The sequence below is a fragment of the Chlorocebus sabaeus genome, chromosome 17 (genome assembly GCF_047675955.1).
Source record: "Chlorocebus sabaeus isolate Y175 chromosome 17, mChlSab1.0.hap1, whole genome shotgun sequence".
NCBI lineage: Eukaryota > Metazoa > Chordata > Mammalia > Primates > Cercopithecidae > Chlorocebus > Chlorocebus sabaeus.
In genome coordinates this window covers 51,809,518-51,829,818 of record NC_132920.1, presented here as the reverse complement: position 1 = coordinate 51,829,818, position 20,301 = coordinate 51,809,518, and the positions used below count along the sequence as shown (strand labels likewise).

General features: G+C 37.5%; 1 protein-coding gene across 1 annotated transcript in view; it reads left to right on the top strand.

Annotated features, from left to right (window-relative positions):
• The window catches only part of PKHD1 (PKHD1 ciliary IPT domain containing fibrocystin/polyductin), a 455,948-nt gene that overhangs the window by 235,696 nt on the left and 199,951 nt on the right, over positions 1 to 20,301 (top strand). Inside the window, 2 exon segments of the mRNA XM_007972274.3 lie at positions 4,191 to 4,256; positions 9,713 to 9,841. Coding sequence (XP_007970465.3) covers positions 4,191 to 4,256; positions 9,713 to 9,841 — 195 coding nt within the window.

Here is a 20,301-nt window from a genome sequence, read left to right as displayed (position 1 = left end):
CTGTAGGTCTGTGGCAGGGTCTGGGAAATCACAGATGCCTTCATAGAAGTATGAAAAACATTGCTCTGAGTAAGAATAACAATTGTTATTCTTCTCTGAGTTAATTAAGAAGGTTTAATTGAGCTAACTTTTAGGATTGTGGCTAATGCAGACATATCTGTTGGTGTCTTCATCAAGTTCTTTTCCTTTTGTCCCCCCCAAAATTCATAAGTGAATGATACAGGGATAATAGAAGACTCAAAGGTAATCGCAGGATTTTCATATACTATTTCTGTGAAGGCCTTTAAAGGATCATGTTTTATGAGGGCCAAGATGCTTTCCATGGCTGCCTCTGAGGCTGAAATCAGACAGGAGTGTGGTCCTGCAAATCAAGCTTTAGCTGCCAGAGACTAACTGACAAGCAAGCTTTCTCTGTGGCTAAGCCAAAGAGGTCAGCTTCTGGGGAATGAGGTCAAGTTCACTGAGCAGGACAGGAGGAACAGCAGGGGTGTGCAGATTTGTGAGTCAGGACAGGGAAAAGATGTGGAGGCAACAGAGGAGGTAAGAGAGAGGATGTGGAGGTAATAGGTAAAAATGCAGAGAGAGTCAACAGCTGGCTCAGGAAGACAGAGCTGGAGCTTGGGTCCAGGGCAGACAAAGACAGAAAGAGAAGTCATGAGGTAGAGTGGGATTGCGTGACGTTTGCAGATACCGATTGCAGTTGCTATTTTATGTTCTTTCACTATGTAGTCAGTGGCTGGCACACTAGATAAATGTGGCCTGAATGGGAGGTACTAATATGTGCATAAACTAAAACGACAACGTGAGAATGAGAATATGAATGAAAGAGTGAAATAGGGAAGGAGTCTGTAACCTACTAAGATTCCATGTTTTTTAAATAAATGGTTTATAATTATTTATTTTTTATAATTATAAATAATAATTATAAACCATTTATTTTTAAATAAATGGGTGCTTATTTCTCCCTCTAAAGTTTCAAGAGAGAATTAGACCTGCTTAGGGAGAGAATTAATTAATTTTTCTCTTTCCTAGAGCCTTAAGTAAGGACAGAATTTATCAGACACAACACATTAACCTGGTAGGCGCTAGGATCATATCTACTTTAGTAACTCTCTTTTACCAGGAGCCATTTTCGTAGCACATTTTCCTCTTCACCCTAGATGTCTGTGTTTATAGCAAGTTTAGATCATATAGCACTCGTCAGAAAAAGTTGGCAATAATTGACCCAAAGACTCTTTTTTTTTTTGTCTTTTTGAGCATCAGATCTTCTTACAATCTGGGAAGGATCAACTACAATGGGGCTCCATTTATAAACATGGAAGATTAACCATTCTCATATTACAAATACAAAATCAGAAATCATAAGCCCTGAGAAAACATATGTACAATATCACAGCTTGTGGAAGGCTTTTAAACTTTTCCCAAGTCAATACCTTCATTCTCAGATGATTTTCATCCCTCTTTGTATTTATTCAAATTGGAAATGACACTTCACATTTACAGTTCTTTATAGAGTCAACACACTTAACAAACTTTAGCAGATCTGGTTAAGTTGCTTACAACTCTGTAATACTACAGCCTATCATGATTGGATACAGCTGTAAAAAGAGTAGAAAGTAAAAGCATATTTCTTGAGCCTTGTTGACTGGCACCTGGAATCATGAACATGCCATAATGACAGTATTGATAATAGTTAACATTTATGTTCATGATGTGCCAGGCACTGTGCTAAGCATGTTCCGTGGATTATTCTATCTTTTCTTTCCAATAGCCCTATGAGATAGATAGTATGATTATTCCCACTTTTAGATGAAATGAATGAGGTTTGGAAATGGCAAATAACTTGTCAGTGGCCCATGTCTAGGAACCAGAAGAGCCAGGATTCAGATCCAGGCTGTTGGGCTCCAGTACCCATATTCTTCCCACCATTCACTATTGTCTCTCATGACTATGACCAGAAAATGGCATTTGGGAAGATAGCCCTCTGACTCATACTCATCTGCCCCCAGAGGCACGTAGAGGTGGTGGTGCAGGAAATCAGACTTCTAATTTTTCCAGCTTTTGTTAACTTTTCTCTATCTGCTCTGATCCTGAAACTACTTCACTTCACTGACTGGCATTCACACACTCAACATTAGTGAGGAGAGCAATAGATTTTCAATGTATTTTTAGTTTTGCAATGTCTGTTTTGGGAGGGGGTTCTCCTGGAGGTGGGGACCATTTGTGCATGTGTAGAGGTTTAAGAAAATCAGTCACCACTCAGTCCAGAAGCCACTGGTGCAGTGTAGTGGAAAGAGCTACAGATACAAGATTAAACCTAGGATTTCTAAATTGGCCCATGAAAATGAGGTATCTACATTTCTAGCAATATCTGGTCTCATAAGGTGCATGAGAAAAGTCTCTCTCTCAAAAATTTGAAGACATAGCTAACTATTGATGTAGTCTTAAATTATCAGTTGATGCTCAATAAATATTTATTAAATTGAGAACAAGTTTGGGATGAATATCACAGGATGGATTTAGATGTGCTTTTCAACTTTAGAGAATGCACAAATCAATGTGAACAGTGGTGGATGAGTTAGACCTTATTTTAAGAAAAGGAAATGACACCTTGACTAGTGACTTTACTATTAGTATTAAGTTAGAAAGATGCATGAAATCAGCAACAGGGTGAAGGAACAGTTTAAGCAAAGTCTTGGAAGTGGTGATATAGGTAGAACGTGTCAAGAGCATGTTGTCGTTGCACCTGGTCTCAGCATGTGGCAGTGTAAGGAGAAAGACACAAACTTGTGCTTTACATCCTTAGAAAAATTTTAAAAAGAGAAAATGACCAAAATAAGATGAGAGGAATTGAAGAGGTCTCATCATGGATCTCTTTGGGGATCATTTTCTCTGTAATATTCTGAAGCTTATGTTTTATTTTTATTTTTCATTTTTTAGTTTTTTTTCAAGACAGAGTCTTGCTCTGTCACCCAGGCTGGAGTGCAGTGGCATGATCTTGGCTCACTGCAACCTCCACACTGCAGGGTTCAAGCAGTTCTCTTGCCTCAGCTTCCCTAGTAGCTGGGATTACAGGAGTGCACCACTACGCATGGCTAGTTTTTGTATTTTTAGTAGAGACGGGTTTTACCGTGGTGGCCAGGCTGGTCTCGAACTCCTGACCTTGAGTGATCTGCCCACCTCAGCCTCCCAAAGTGCTGGGATTACAGGCATGAGCTACAGTGCCCAGCTGCTTATGTTTTATAATTAGAAAGAATGATCCTCTGTTTATTTCATCTGTGATAGAGGAAAGGGTTTAGGGTTCCAGGAAAACAAAAGTGGAGAGTGTGAGTTCGGCCAGGTCCCCGAGGCTGCAGCCTTCAGCAACATGGAGCCCTCCAGTGGTGGGAGGTGTGGCTCATGTGACAAACGATAAGGCAGAAAGGTAATTAACCAATAAGAGACAAGGTGTGACCGAAAAATGGAGTTTGTGCACCTGATTACTAATTAATCAGGCGTGAGAGCACCTTGTAGATGCATTCACTATTTAATTATAGCAGCCTCTCTTGGCAAAGGAGCATATGTTCCCAGCTTAATCTACTGGTTTATACTGACATCAAATTGTCATTATCAGAAAGAATCAGGCCTTTTGATTATTTCCACTAATTTATTGAACACTTAAAATTAATGAACCCCAGTCCTTTTAAATGTGCTCAGTTGGCTTGGATGATGGGAGGAGGATAGGGGATGGGGAAAAGGCTTCATTAAAAGGACAATTTGTTTGGATAAAGGTAAAGCAAATACATTTCATGGATGGTCTGAACTCTATTGGTGAAAAACACATGAATTCTAAAAGCTGAGCCTACAAAATGATGAAGAGAAAAATAGGATATGAGGTATATGCCCTGCTGGACACCATTGGCCTCCAGAGAACATATGGCTAAAGGTTTTGTTTCTGTTTTTGTTTTTCCTAATTATTTATGTGCCGGTTCTCTTGGAGACATTTATTACAGTTAAGTTTAATCAAATGAAAGCAATCAAAATCAAATGTTGGAAATCAATTGTTAGATTAACTAACAAGGATTTCATTTTTTGTTTTGAAAATTTAGGCAACTAGAATTTAGCATAAATTCTTTTTTTCTCACATGTGACTATCTTTAATATTAAGATGATCTTTGTATCACATGCAAGTTGTGGCTTTTGGTATGTAGTTTCAGGTGAAGGCCGAGTTCGAGTCATTCTCTGGGTGAAGGAAGGTATGCCCCCAACTATTTCAGGTGAGTATTAACACACCAAATAGAAGTGTCTAGTATAGCAGAATGTCCTCCAGTAGTTCTATAAATTCCACCTTGTCGTACTGTTAATAAACAGGCAGGTATCAGTCCTAAAGCTTATATGTCTGATAACTCTATTGTGTTGCCCTGTAACTAAAATATGTATCTGCATGTCAAAAAATGATATAAAGGTGCATTTATTTTTCAAAACAATGAAAGTAAGAATTGAAACACATGAATAAGCACATTTCATAAATTATGGACCATATGTGCACATAGGACCCCAGATCTGCAGATGGGCTATTAGGCCCCCTCCAAATGGAAAGAAAAATTCAGGGTATCTCTAAACTTTAATTGTTCCTGGTAATTTCAGAAAATCAGGGTAAACAAACCCTCCTCAAAAGTCAGATCATCCTGTGAAATCTTTCTAACTCAAAAAGCCAAATTCTCAAAGACTAAATGTCTCCTAAGCACCTTCTGATGTATTTCATTGTTTGTTTTTGTTTATTCTGAGTCAATTTAACTATACATTTGCAGGAGGAATAAATCTTTTCAAAGGCAGAGATTTCTTTTAATTTTCAGTGGCATTTTTGTACTATGTCAGAGCAGAGCCCATGCTAATCAGAAAATGATCTAATTCCTTCATTTAAATTAATAGATAAATGAGGTAAGAGAACTGGACTAAAACTATAAACAATAATCCTGAAGGTTACTACTCCATATTTATTGGGCTACAAAGAATGTGATTCAAGATTGTTTTCAGAATGTTTTCTGAGCTGCCACACACTTTGTTTTTTATGTTCCTTGTCCTTCATCTCTCTGTGCCTTTAGATGATTCAAAGTGCCTTGTTTATTGAGTGCCTTTTATGCAAGGTGTGGGGGATACCATGATGAGCAAGATGGAATGGACTTTGACTTTATGGGGTCTTATGATCTCTTGGGGATGTCAGTCAAACTACTAAGTAATCAATTAATACAGTTGTTTTAAAATAACTGTTATAAGGAAAAGGATAGTTCTCTCTTCTCTGAAAGTTTCTATGTTCAAATTCCTCAAGAAGAGATTTGATTGGTTGTGTCACTGCCTAGTCTGTAGAGGACATACCAACTGGGGAAGCTCTCATGCCAGGCACCCTTCTGTGGATACTGGATCATCTATGAATGGCCATTCTTGGTTCAACCATTTGTAGTCAGGGTGGCGTCACTCAGCACGTAGTATGATGATTTCTGTACTAAGGATTCTTTGGAAGGACGGCGTGGTGTCTAGCATACAGAGCTTTGTAGAAGGGGTCAGTTTAACTGGAAATGCTTCAATTGCAACTGCTGATAAGTAGAAAGCCCATAGTTCATAGAGTTGTGGATTTTAACAAAGGTGGAGACCTTACAGGCTATCCTATCCAGTTACCTCATTTTACAAATGGGGATGTGAAGTCCAGACATTAAACTTAGTCATATCAGTAGTCAGTCATATAAGCCTAGATAAGAACTCAGGTGTCTCAGCTCAGCCCAGTGTTCCTTCTGCTGTACAATGTAGCCTCTAATGTGTTTACATTGCCTTATTAAGCATAGATTAACTTATGAGTTATATTAAAATCTAGCCAGTTTTCCTACCTCATATAGTTTGGGACAGAAAACTATTTCAAAACACAAAGAGTTACAGATTTAGTACAATATCATTCATCAGGAAGAAATTTTAAATAACATACTTCCAAGACATTGCCTGATTCTCATGGTATGTAGCATATGTGCTAATGCCAAAATTTAAACATGGTCATGTATTTTGTTTAGTGAGTAGCTCTGTGTAAAACAGTAAAATTATTGCAATATCATTTTTTTTGCCGAAAATAAGAATGAATGAGTGAATGAGTTAACACATCTATCTGTGTTAACTCATCTATCTGTGTTAACTCATTCATTCCATTGTTTGAATGGGTCAATCCAATGTTTGAATGAGTTAACCATCTATCTACATGTTAACCCATATGAGTATGTAGTATGCACCCATACTAAGTGCACATATTGTCTATGGTCATATGAGAACATCCAGATCATCAGAGATTCTTTTCCTAAATTTTCCCACAGACTTAAGTTTTTCTTCCTTTCTTTGATCTCTGAGATTCAGGCAGCCCTACTCTTGTTCAAAGTTAACTTACCCCTTCTTGCATCTTCCACACTTTCCCGCATCAGCAAACAACTCATTGTCTTGTGTAGTTAACCTTTCTTTCCTTACTGGCTGCTTCTGTTCAGTGCCTCCCAATTAAAAACAAAACAAAACAGATTTGTGGATATTGTATTTTCCATTGGCAGACGCTGTCCTGCAAAATTCTCAAAAGCCTAGCCTCGTCTTCCTGCAGAGCCATGAAAACCTGGGTTGATGAAGAGCAAAGGTGTGGAGGGCAACATTTGGCTCATATATCAGGCTCGAGACCACCTAAAATCTTAGCTGCTTGTTGAGTGACAAATTTCTACAGGGAAGCAAGGAGAGGCCTCATCAGGAATGTTGGTCCAGACCAAAATTCATGGGCTGCAGTTTTGAAACTAGTCTAATTTATCTAAAGATTCAGAAGACAGATCAAAGGCTGTGGTTCTCAAATCTTAAGACTGTTCATTCCTCAGTGAGCTTTTTGGATGATCTGACCCGACATCTTTCCTTCCTTACCTCCAGTGCATTCCTCAATCCACTGTGATGTGGTTTCCATCTGAACCACTCAACTGGGACTGCTGTCATCTGGATCACCCATGCCCTGATTGCTAAGTTTAACAGTCACTTGTAATTCTCTCTCTTACCAGAGCTCTACTATTAACAAGGTCATTTGTGCTCTCTGGAGATGCTGTATTACTTAGGATTCCAAGACCTTCCTCTCTTCTGATTCTCCCAGTAGATCTCTAACTGATGCTTCTTTAACTCTTGTAGGCTTCTTTTTCTCTCCACAAATTTGATTGTCAATAGTAGTCATATAGAATCCTAATATTAATTGTATAGAAATCTGATAACTCTGACAGGAGACTGAAACATGTTTTCTTATCCGTTAGTGTTCTTATCTTAAGGCAGGATGGTATAGAATAATTAAATTTGTGCATAATAACATTCCTTCATTAGAATAGCTACCTGAAGGCCTAATTTGTCCAACTAAAGACTGTGTCAGCCCTCTTATGAGCAAGAGTAAAGGTGAAAAAAGTACAGAATATTTGTTTCCATCATCTGTGATATAAAATTGGAGTAACTAAAGATTCCTGAAGCTTGGCATGAGGTTTTAGAGAACAATCATTGCCTGTTTGAAATATCACTGGAAATGAGGCATCAGAGACATTTTATCTGGACTTTGTGGGGCAAGCTAGGGGTCACCCTCACAAATACCCCTACTCTACCCCCAACTGGGTATTTTGGGTCTAATATTGGGAAGAAGGCAACATTGGGAGAAAACTTAGAAAAGTATTAGAGTATTGGAGTTTATGAAATGTTTATAAAGCCTCTTACTGAGTGACCTTTATTCCAAGACATTGCCTTATTCACAAGGTGTGTGGTATATTTTGTACTAACTAAATTGTCTATGGTTTCTGCTTGACCACAGTCTATATACTTTTAGGTTATCCTGGAGCTCTAATTAAACCATGACTACTGAGGAATTGGGTCTGGTAGAAAAAATAACTTAAGTGTTCCTCGTGTTTCTGGCATCAGGCATTTTCCCTTTTCACCTTGAAATCCTCTGGAGCTGTTATAACCACCCTCAGAGTTTCAAATACAGCTTCTAGGGCGATGATGCCAAATTCATCTTTGGGCTCAGAGCTCTTCCCATCCTTCCAATTCATATTTTTCCACTGCTTGCTGCATAGCTCCATCTGGAGACCACAAAGATACCCCAAATGCCCTGTGGCACAAACTGTATTCATCTACTTCTTAATAATACCCTTAATGGGTTGGAAGTCTCTGGCTTCTCCACCTTTGTCATCCTTCATACTCAGGCCTCTGTCTATTTTACCAACCTTGTCACTTACCTGTCTTCTAGCCCTGTGGTTCAGTAACACCAAATTTCTTATCATTCCTCCAGTGGACTTTCCATTTTTTGCCTCTGCTCATGCTCATCCTTCTGTCTGCAGTGCAACCCTCTTGCCATATACTCAGCACAACCTCCCCTTTACCTGAATAACTTCTAAGCCTTTAAAATGCAGCTGAGATTCTACTTCCCTCAGGAAACTTCTCCTGGCAAAATCTTGCTTCCTTTCATTATCAGGTACCATTAAAAAGAACTCCCCTCAGTGCCTGTGTAGAGTTTTTATCCTCTTAATACTGACATAACACTATCAGTTCCTTGGAGGCAAGGGTGACATTTTATTTCTTTTTGTATCCCTCCTTTTTAAGGGCAGGTCTGATAGAGAAGGTGCTCACTATTTATGTTGTAAAATTAGCAAATCATGGACATGATTCCTTCCCTCCCCTCAAAAGAGGAGGCCTTTTCATTCTACTCTTTTGAGGCAATCTCTCTGCCCTTCTGACTCTGCACCAGTAATCATGTCCCAGGAAAGAACAAGTAGATATGGTTCAGCATGGTGTTGTGCGTGATGTGATATTGGATAGTTCCCACTGGAAATTATTAGATTTACATTTCAATTATGCGATGGAGATACTAGTAGAATGGTTGAATAGAAAATGCCATTTGATCATCAAAGGCAGAATCAATAGAAACTGGTTTGAATGTATGATCTGTCTGTAAGTTACTGCCCTGAGAAGTTTTTAGATTATTACCCTGCCTTTAATATGTAGGGAGAGCTGTGGGAAGAACATAACCTTTGACTCAGTCATTCCATTGAGGAATGTATTTGAAGAAGATAATCAGGATTATTGAGAGATTTGCATAGAGACAGTTAACACTGCATTATTTACAATTTAACAAAGTAAAAAGAGTCTAATGTCAGAGAATAGGAATTAAGTAAATTATGGATTTTTAAAATATGATATGTAGCCACTAAAATTATATTTACAAGGCATTTAAGTAATATGATAAAATGCATAGGAAAATAGGCTAAGCTAAGCAAAATTCAAACTGCGTGTAAAAAATAAGAACAGGATTTGATATAATCTCAATTATGTAAAAATTCTGAGAAATTCTGGAAGGAAATAGAAATAAAAGGTAGTTACTGCAAGGTAGTGAGATTATAGGCAATTATTACCTTTCTTTATTTGCATTTTCTAAATATTTCATGATAAGCATGCCATATTTATTATAAGGCAAAACACAAATGTATAATAACAAAAGTGGGATATTTTTCAGAAGTGAAGGTAATCTAAGGATTGAATAATTACTTGCTTTTTAGCTGATAAATATTTGTACAGAAACTTATAAAATGTTAAAAGACAGCTTCTTTGGGATGCTTCTTCTTTAGCATCCTAAAATAAGGATAATATTTGGAAGTTATCACAATGAATTAGATTTTCAAAAAAAATTTTTTTTTTTATTTTCTAGCTTCTACCTCTGCACCTGAATCAGCTTTAAAATGGTCCCTCCCTGAAACATGGCAAGGTGTTGAAGAAGGCTGGGGAGGATACAACAATACCCTTCCAGGCCCTGGGGATGACGTTCTCATTTTACCCAGTGAGTAAAACAACCCAGGAGATGAATCACAGACAGGCTGAACCCAGCCAGATCTTATTAATGTTTCATTTATATTGTACAACACAGTAACAAGTATGGAAATAAGTAGGCACTTATGTTGTTTCATTCTTCCTCTTTTTTGGGGGGTTAATGTAGGAGAGCAATTTCATAGACCAGTGAAATCCCCCAACATTAACCTAGCATATCTTCATTAAAAGTGGAACAAGTACTTGTGATGCTGTAAGGAGTTAAAATAATCCACTAGCTGGTTAATTTTCTTCATGTGTCAGAGAATGGATTTACAGGTCAGAGAATGGATTTACAGGTTCTAGTATCCTTAAGTTGGAAAGACACAGAGGGTATGGAAGAGAACAATTTATTAATGTGTTCTGATGGTTTGCCTTTGTGAATTTTGAAATACAGGACTGAGGAAAAATGTCAAGCTCTTCGGTTGCTATGAATTTTCAAAATTGCAGAGAAGTAGGTTAATAAAATAGAAAAATATCTACCTATGTATCTATTCATCTATCTATCTAGACCTATCTTCCAGTATACACATATATTTTTAAAAAGATGATTTCTTAGATATACAGAAACACGCAGTCATACTTACAAAGTTCTTCTTATTTAAAAGAGAGTTTTCAAAAGTTCCAGAATATCTCCCTAGCCTGAGAAGAAATTGTTTTTCATAGGACAATTATATTTTTCCCCAAAGACCTAATTACATTTATAGTTTAATTTGAACCTCTTAAGATAATAGTGAATAAAAGAAGATCCGTAATGGAAGAACATTTAACCATCTGTGAAGTAATAATAATGATAATGTCAAACATTTACTGAGAACTAACAATGTGCCGGGAACTGTTTTCCATGTACCAACTAATTTAATCCTTACAATAACCTTATGAAATAAGTAACATTATTATCCCCATTTTTACAGATGGAGAAGCAGAGGCCTATGGCAATTAAGTCACTTGTTCAGGGCCCCATGGTTTGCAATTAGGCAGAGTCAGAATTTGAACCCAAGCAGTCTTTCCTCCAGTCCTCATCTTGAACCAATAAAGCACATTCCCTTTCTAAAATGACTACGAGTAAAATAAGAGGGTCACTGTATTCTTTGCTTTATTTGTGTGGCAGAATGAAGGAAGAATGAAACAAGATATACAAGCCACCTTCTTCCCATTGGTGGTGTGTTTGTGTGACTGTGCCCAGAGACACAAGGGACAGGCGTGAGTGGGCTGACCAGTACAAATGTCAATTATTATTATCATCCCGCTTCCCCATCAACCACCTCTCTTCGATGGAGGATGTAACTTTTTGAATAAACAAGCTTGTGAGTCATTCCTATATGAAAAGGAAAAATCTGTTCTGTCTCAGCCATGTCTTTGATTAATCTAGCCAGCGGATTCGCCCTGGGCTATGGTTTTTTCCTACTAAGCAAGCTGCTTCCCCCACCCCATGCAGGAAGCAAGAGAAGCTTTTGAAGGTTGCCAAGCTTTTAGTATCCTTTGGGGTTTTTATGCCGAGCAAGGAGCCATCTTGGCCATCTTGCTTGGCCCTGCAGTTGACTGTGTCCACTGTGTGCCCTGGGTCCCGGGATCCCTGGCTTTCTCCACTATCCTTCATTCCTTTGTCTATGGTCATCTCATAATAACATAGTATGGGCCTGAATTCTCCGTGACACTGTTCTTAAATAGCACAAATCAATGCTGGGTGGGGGAAAGGAGGTGGGGCACAGACATTGGATGTAGAGAGGACTTTCCAGTTGACCTTTCAGTGTTATTGTGAGAATCAGAAAAGTTAAGATTTTTAAAATATACACGGTTATTTTTCATTATTTCTAGTTTTCACGTGAAAAGACAGGTGAGTGAAAAACAGATGTGTAGTATATAAAAAATAAAATCCTTGCTCATTGCCCCTCTCCTGCTCATTGCCCCTCTCCTGTTCTCTAATAACCCCTCTTCTATCTCCAACAAATGACCTGTGATTGATGAGCAGTTGAATCCATTGTACCACTCAGATTGGCGTCTTATGCAGGAGCTGCTCTGCCTTACTCTTCCCTTCTGATTTTTGACAGACTGATATTTTGACCACTGATGGGTCTCTGGATTGAATCTAACTTTGTTTTCTGCTTGTGGTTTTGTCTCTCTCTGAACTCTTCACCTTTTCCTGGCTCCCCTTGTTTCTTTCATTCCTAGCCTTCTTTAAATCAAATAAATTTGTCCACCTGACTGTGGCGCAAAGTAGACGTTCAGTAAGCATCGTTTGAATGAAGTGCATGAACTCATTGCTCCCATCCGTAATTCAATAGCAGAAATAAGTCTTTGGGTTTGACAGGATTGACACATACCACTCTAAGATTTTACAGTCTGGAAACTAATGTCTTCTCCTTTGAACAGATTCCTAAGAATTACGAAATGATTTTCATGATGATAGTAATGATAGTGATAGTAGCAACTATAACTTCAGTGCTTGGTGTGTGACATGCACTATACTAAGTATTTTACAAGGATTTTTTTTTTTTTCATATAATTCTCACAACTACTCTATAAGTTGATTCTGTTATTATCCCTGTTTTTACAGATGAAAAATCTAGGATGCAGAGAGGGTAACCTCCTCAAGGTTTACCCAGCTAATAAGTAAAGAAGCTGGACAGAAAATCAGAGAATTTAAATCGGGAGTTCTAACTCTTCATTGTATCTTTCTTTTTTCAAAAAAACTTACCATCCATACCTGCTCTGATCTCCAAATTAGGCTATATATTATATTGAATTTATGCCCCTCTCTTTACCATCCGCGTTCTTCCCTTAACTTGAAATAAAACAAAAATAAAATAAAAAACTACTATTTGTTGAGTATCTACTGTACGTCAGATACACTACTTGAGGCATTTAATGTTATCACACATGCTTGGAAAAACTGGAGATACTTCCCAAAGAGGTATTCAATGCAATGAACCATTGCATTAGAACCATTCTAATGCAATGAACCATTAGTAAACGCATTTGCTTTGCATCTGGTAGCAAATGTAGTTGTAATTCAAATGAACACCCCCTTTCCAGTTCACTTTAGCAAATATTTACCAAACATTCACTGTGTTCAAGGCACGGTTCCAGGTGCTCACGATCTGGGAACCCAGTGTCAAGTACCATATAACTGTGACCTCAAACAGCTAGGGATTTAACTGGGTTAATAAAACACACAATGCACAATAATACAACAAATAGCCATAATAAATACTGAATGTTTTTAGAATCATAGTGTCTCTGGGGTAAAGGTGGCTTCATGGAAGAAGAGGCATTTGAAGTGAATTTTGAAAGATGAGGTAAGAATTAGAGGGGCAGTTATGAGACACAAGGGCTTACTGGGCTTCAGGGCATAGGATGAGCTGTCGACTAGGATAAACCTGGGGTTCACATTTGGCTTCTGACATTTACAACAGTGTGACATTGGACAAGCTGTAAACCTTTCTGACCCTTATTTATAACATTAGGGCTATAATTAATATATCATAATGTTAAGAAAGATGAAAAGAGATAACATCAGTGCACATGACCACCGCATAGAGTTTTGGCGGTAATGGAATTACAGATGAAAGCTGTGATTTGTAATGTATCAGGTGCTCCTTTCCTTCATTTTTCCATCTGGCTGCCCCTCTTGGCCTCTGGTATTAGCAACACTTTGTATTTGCTTTCCAATGGCTTATTATTTAATTTTCACAACATCCTTGGGAGCTAAATAGGTAATAACTATTATTACAGTAAAAACCCATTTTTACATAATACGATTTTAATGGAACTGCTGATTTTACAAAATGAAAGTGACTGGTAAAAAAGATTTAAGTGATACTTTTGAACCTCTAATATAATTTTATGGTGTTTTGTGTATTTTAATTCATTAATAAAGGAAACGTGTAGAACATTCCCATCATTATTCAAATAGAATAGCATAATTTTTCAATAAAATTCTTAGAGTAAATTGCCTATTTCCATTTTCTGGGAAATCAATTTTATGGAATGACCTCAGACCCATCCTATTCCATAAAAATAGGACTTTACTGTACTAATAAAAGATATCACTATCTTAAGTATGGTATCATTTTCCTTCAAGGCGTTCTATCTTTATGGACATTGGATTTTGAAAGAGCTGTAAATTCTTCTCTGTGGTATTATATAGAGTCAGCTGAGGTAATCATTAAGAATTTGCTCTTGTAGTTTAAGTTCATGATAACTTTGCTTCAACAAGTAAGTGTATCTGACTGTCTTTGCTTTCTAAATATTGGAAAAATTGGCCTGAATGCATTCTCAACTTCTTAAGTAGTAGGAACAAGTTCTGCCTTACTATGCAAATCTCAAACCTCCATAAAGAGTAGCTGTCAAGTGGCAAAAGGATCACTCTAGTTTCTGCTCTTTAAGATGCCTCCAGTGCTTTCTCAGGATTCTGTTTTAAAGGGTACAGATATGATATCATGTAGCCTCAGCATCTTTGTGTGTTTATGTGTGTGGTAGAATTCACTGTTACATTCTCTTTATTACTTTGAACTGTCCTTATTTGAAGACATGAATGGGAGAGCACTATTTTTCTTTTATAATAGCTCTTCTGTTTGTTCTGATTTTTAATATTCAGTACCTTAAATGCCAGAGAAGCTTGTCAAAGTCATGTGATGTTCAAAGAGGGCAATATGTAATGCACCTCCTTGTTAAGTTGCAAAATGTCATAATAGGTTGGTGATATGAAGCAGGATGATCATAAATCAGAAAGTAATTTTTGAGGGGAGGAACTTCTATAAAATGTTGTGATTATAGAACTATTGACTTCATTCACCTTTTTCTTATCTGAGCTTACATGTAATTCAGTATTTCATACTGAATTATAGCAGAGATGTAGGTCTACAACACCATTTAGAAACCAAACAAATATTGGTGATGTTTCTATAGCTTGTACAGTTCTCAAATTTTGGTCTTGTACCATTTGGATGGGACATAAAAGCACTAAAGACCGCTGCCCCACTTATTCTGGATTAGCAAGTGGGAGGGGAAGAAATTTAGACTTCAATTACTGGAGTCCTTTTTGTAATGTGTGACATCAGAATGGTGACAAGTGGAGTGGGTGTTCTGAAACTCTATCGTTACCTGACATACCACCCAGAAACCTAACAACGTAAAACACATATTTTATTTTGCTTACAATTTTGTGGGGAAGGGCTAGGCCGAGATTTCTAATTTGGGTTCTTCCATGCATTGTAGTTAGATAGTGGCTGGACTGTGGTCATTGAAAGGCTAACCTTGGCTGCCTTTAGATGTTTTTAAGATGGGTCACTCCTATGGCTGGGCCTTGATGCTGATTATTGGCTGGGAGCTCAGGACAATCAACTAAGAGGCCTCAGTTCCTCTCCTCATGGGTTTAATTATGGGGCTGCTTGGGCTTCCTCACAACATGATGGCTGGATTCCAAGAAGGAATAGCCTAAGAAAGGGTGTTCCAAAAGTAAGTGGTCCCAGAGACCTATTTGGAAGCCACATGCCTTCTGAGCTGGCTCTGGCAAGCTCAGAATATCATGGCCATAAATTTCTTGGTCAAGCAAGGTCCTGAGGTCTGCCTAGATTTAGGAGAGGAGAATTAGGTTCTACCTCTCAATGGGAGGAATAGCTAAGAATTTGCAGCTGTCTTTAATCTACCTCTGTGTATGTGTTTATGTGTGTAAGTATATATGCATGTATGTAATTAAAAGCAGATGTACCTGACTTAATTCAAAAGGTGCTTTAGAGCCTGCTAAATTTGTGCTGTCTTCCCTGTCTGGAAAGACTTTATTTAGATTCTGTTGGCTTGCATGAATCAGAAATTACAGAACACCAGGAGACAGACTGTTCAAAGGGTTTTTAGTTTCTTTATTTTATTTTATTTTTACCTGTAATGCTTAGTGTTGATTATACCACCTCTTCTCTGTCTGAAAGTGGTATTTGTCAACTCTCCAAACATAATTGGGCCCTCAGTTTGGAATTGCTCACTTTGCAGTGAGAATGGACGATAGTTGTTGGACTGCAACTTGTGGTTGAATGTTTACATGTGTGACCAGAGCCTCTTCTTAGAAGAGAGGGATGTGGTGGGATGAGGAAAGACATGGAGGAAACATATTTTGATCATTTTCTTTCAGGGCACACATTAAAGATCCAGGGAGACAACAGTTGAACTTTCCTTTGACCTTGTTTAGAAAGTGAATGGAAAAGCTGTTCTTTAAGCTACTTTTGACCTAAAATTTTAAATTAATATTATTTTCAAATAAAAATACATAAATAAAAAGAAAATCTGAAGTCAAAGATGAAAGGATCTTTGGAAACTGTCTATTTCTCCTTCCTTTTAGGCAATTTCTTAGAGGGAATCATAGACCTTAGTGACCTTGCTTTAAGGATGTCAAAGTCATGTCCTCACCTCTAGAAGGAAGAACCAGGATTTCAGACTCCACAGAGCAGGTGTTCTCACTAACATTCCTAAGCAGTTTATTTTTGAAACGATGAATGTAAATAAACTTTTCGTATATCAAATTGTTTAAAAATATACTATAGAAACTTACGATTTAAAGCAGTCTAAGTATAACATGCTTTGCTATATGGAGTCCCTTGATGAACTGATTACCTAGTAATTTATTTGTTTTATTTTGAGGTGGATTTACTTATAAATATTAATATATATGTAAATTATAGACACATACAATTGTTGAGTTGGTAGGAAACGTAGTGGGTTTCTAATCCAACTGAAATGAACCATGATAATGCAAGTGTTTTATAAATTGTAAAATGCTATGAAATATGTTAAGATTATTGCCCAAACTTATATTATGTTTTATACCAAAGCTGAGTGAAATTTTAGTCCCCATGCTTCAACCCAGTGTTTTAAGTTGACCTCTAAAATTTATTAGAGGGACTACTATTGCTTTATTTGTTTTGTTCCTAAAATAGGATTGAATTTTGAGATGAAACACTTGGAGGCTAGGGAGTTCCTTCTAGTTGCAATGACCGTGATTCAAATGGATGCTCCCAAATAAATAGCAGTGGTCCCCTAAACTTTCTGATCAAGACCTGTGACACAGTGCTTTTGCCAGGGGGGACAATTAGGAGTTGGAATTAGAAATAATTTTTCCACCAACTATATATGCTTTTCTTCATAAAAATGAAATTTTGATTAAAATAACAGTACATTTTCCCTTTGACAAAATAAACATAAAAAATATAAATATATTGAAATAGGTTTTTCTAATCTTAATTTGTCCAGCTCTGCTTGATTCAATCATGGCATTTGTTTCTGGGCTAATTAGAACTCACTTAGTATCTACTCTTGGGATCCAAAGTCATGTAGACCTTGACACTCTTTATGGCTTGCTAACTTGCTGGAACTAATTCGAGTTTTACTCTAATAGAGGGCTTTTACAAACCTTTTCTTGTTTTCACTCACCTGAGAAACACACTCATTGTCATGGTCTATTAGTGTTAGCGTCATGGATCATAGTCATTTTCTAGGAGGGGTGCACGTCCCCAGGATGTAAAGATCATGGGGTGGAGGTAATTGGCAAGCATGAAGTATATAAGAGACTGGGGTTTTATTTTGATACCTACTCCCACCTAGAGAATAACTGCTTTTATGATTTCAAATACTCCATCTCAGTCTTCCAGAGGTGTGACCCTATTGGGCACCTTCTGTTGTAGCCTGAGAGAATTCTAGCAGATATTCCTGTAAAACACCTATGATGCTTTCCTTCAGTTGCAATAGGTGTAATTTTTTTTTTTTTTTTTTGCTACTATAGCAACTTCTTTCCTTATGCAACCTGTACAAACTTTCAGCAGCAGTTTACAACTATTTCTTAAAGAAACTATGCATTACTTTCCCCAGGATTTTAAGTATACTTTGGCCTTAACAATACAAATTACAAGCTATATGGTAGCAGTAAATGCAATGATGGCTGCTATGGAAAAATATAATAAGTATCATAAACTTGATGGGAAAGGAGAATTGATAGGGCTTAGCAATTTATTGATTGCAAAAAATATAAAGAAAAATGAATCTGAAAAGATGACCAAAACTTTTACACACAGGTGAATGTGTAGGGGTACCATCAGTAGAAGTAGGGGATGCATGTAAAGGAGTAGGTTTAGCAGGGAGGATAATAAATTCCATTATAGACATATGCTCAGGTTCATGTGCAGATGCCTAGATAGTAACAGGAAATATGGACCAGAAGATTAAAAGGAAGGCCAACTGAGAATCTGGATTGCAATTTGGTAATCCTCAGTAGAATTGACTAAGGAAGCCTTGAGTATTGAATGGGGATTAGGACTCATATGAGAGCTATTGCAGAGAGATATAAGGATTGGGTAGAAGTCAGCATCTTAGGGAAATGCTAATTTAAGTGGCAAGAAGAGATGTCATAGAATGAGTCGTCATTAAATCAGAACCAGGACAGTAGAAGGCAAGGCAAGAAAGGAGCAACACCAAGATGATGGAGGTGGTTAACAGTAAATGTTCCAAGGAGTACAAGGAGGATGGTAATTTGGAAATTGCTTGAGAATAAACTGTATCCTCTGTGCAGGCTCCCACTAATTAAATGCAAAACCTAATGTAACATCTCTTGCTTGTTTTATAGTTTCACACATCTGGATTATATCAGTGTCTTCAAGGATACACATATCTTTGTTAAAATTAAAAGCCATTACTGCCCATGAGCAGACTTTTAAGGTGGCAGCCAGGTTGTCCCTGGTCACTTTCTGGTTACAATACTGCCAAGTGTTCTAAATCAATAGGCTCAGGTAATAGGTTCAGTTCCACCAAACTGGTTAATGTGTATAGCTCAATCAGCTTGATTTGGAAAACAGAATAGGTTATGTCATTTAAGAAATTGCTGTCAGTCAGGCATGGTGACTCATGTCTGTAATCCCAGCACTTTGGGAGTCCAAGGCAGGTGGATCACTTGAGGTCAGGAGTTTGAGACCAGCCTGGCCAACATAGTGAAACTCTGTCTCTAGCAAAAATACAAAACTTAACCTGGCGTGGTGGCGTGCACCTGTAATCCCAGCTACTTGGGAGGCTGAGGTATGAGAATCACTTGATCCCAGGAGGCAGAGCTTGCAGTGAGCTGAGATCTTGCCACGACACTCCAGCCTGGGTGACAGACCGAGACTCTGTCTCAAAAACAACAGCAACAACAACAAACAAACAAACAAAGAAAACAAAATCACTGAATCCCTGTCCTTTCCTAAAAGTAGAGTATTACAAAAACACAACACAATACCAAATATATTTTGTTTTAAAATTTAGGAGATTATGTATAACTTTTAGAATGAGTTCAATTCTGGAGGTAAGAATTGAAGTCCATGTTATTTAAAACAGGCAACATTACTCTATCAGAGCTCATTGTTTAATTACTTTCAGCTCTGGAATACTGAAAGTGGCATCCATAGGTTTTAATATTTATTTGGGGACATTGATATCAGGAACTAATATCTTTAAAATCATTGGTAAAGAGAATGACCTGCTATCCTGGTTTATCCAGGACTGAGGGTTTCCTGGGACATAGGACTCTCAGTGATACAACCTGGAAAGTCTGAGGCAAACCAGAATGAGTGCATCACCCTACTAAGAAATCACCATTAAAGTTTGTACCAACCCCATAGTCTATGATTTGCACTGCAACAAGTTTGCTGAGGGTTAATAAAAATTTTCCCTGATTAAAATGCATAAACATAATTTACCTAGTTTTATTGCCCCAAGAACTTTGTCTCATGGAATTAATATTCTTTGAGGAGTGTTACAGAGGCCTTTCTTACAAAAGAAGGGAACCTGAGTGATTACATATGTATTTTAACCCCCTGGTTGGGGTTGGGAAGTACAAGCCAAGCAAGGAGCAGCTGCCCATGGGAGTTTTTAATGCAGAGCAGGGCTTTTTTCACATGTTCTCATTGAATTACTTCTTTTTCTCTTTATGGTCTGTTTTCCATGTGGATATTTTTTGGAATGTAAAATTAAATAATTCATGATTTCTCAATCAATGGTTTAGGTACAGTTGCCATTTCCTGAGTTGATTATACTCCCTTGAGGGAGCTTTTGGAGTCTCCTCATGTGCAGAGGTTTAGAGATAAGAACTTTGCTGAAGTGACAAGGTCTTTATAGGTACAGGCAGGCCAGCAGGGGCAGGAATGGCATAGTTGGCTCGTTGCTGACCCTTGGGTTACCACACTATTAAGCAGCTCAAGAGTTCTTAACATTTTATGTGTCCTAGATCCCTTTGGCAGTCTGGTAAAGCCTAGACCCATTCTCTAAATAATTTTTTGGTATATAAAATAAAGTAGAATTATAGAAGAAATCAGTTATATTGATACGGTTATCAAAATATTAAATAAATAAATATTAGAATAAAATGTGATAAGCTCCTCTGTTAGAAGGTTGAGTAACAGCACCTAGCACCGGTTCTAA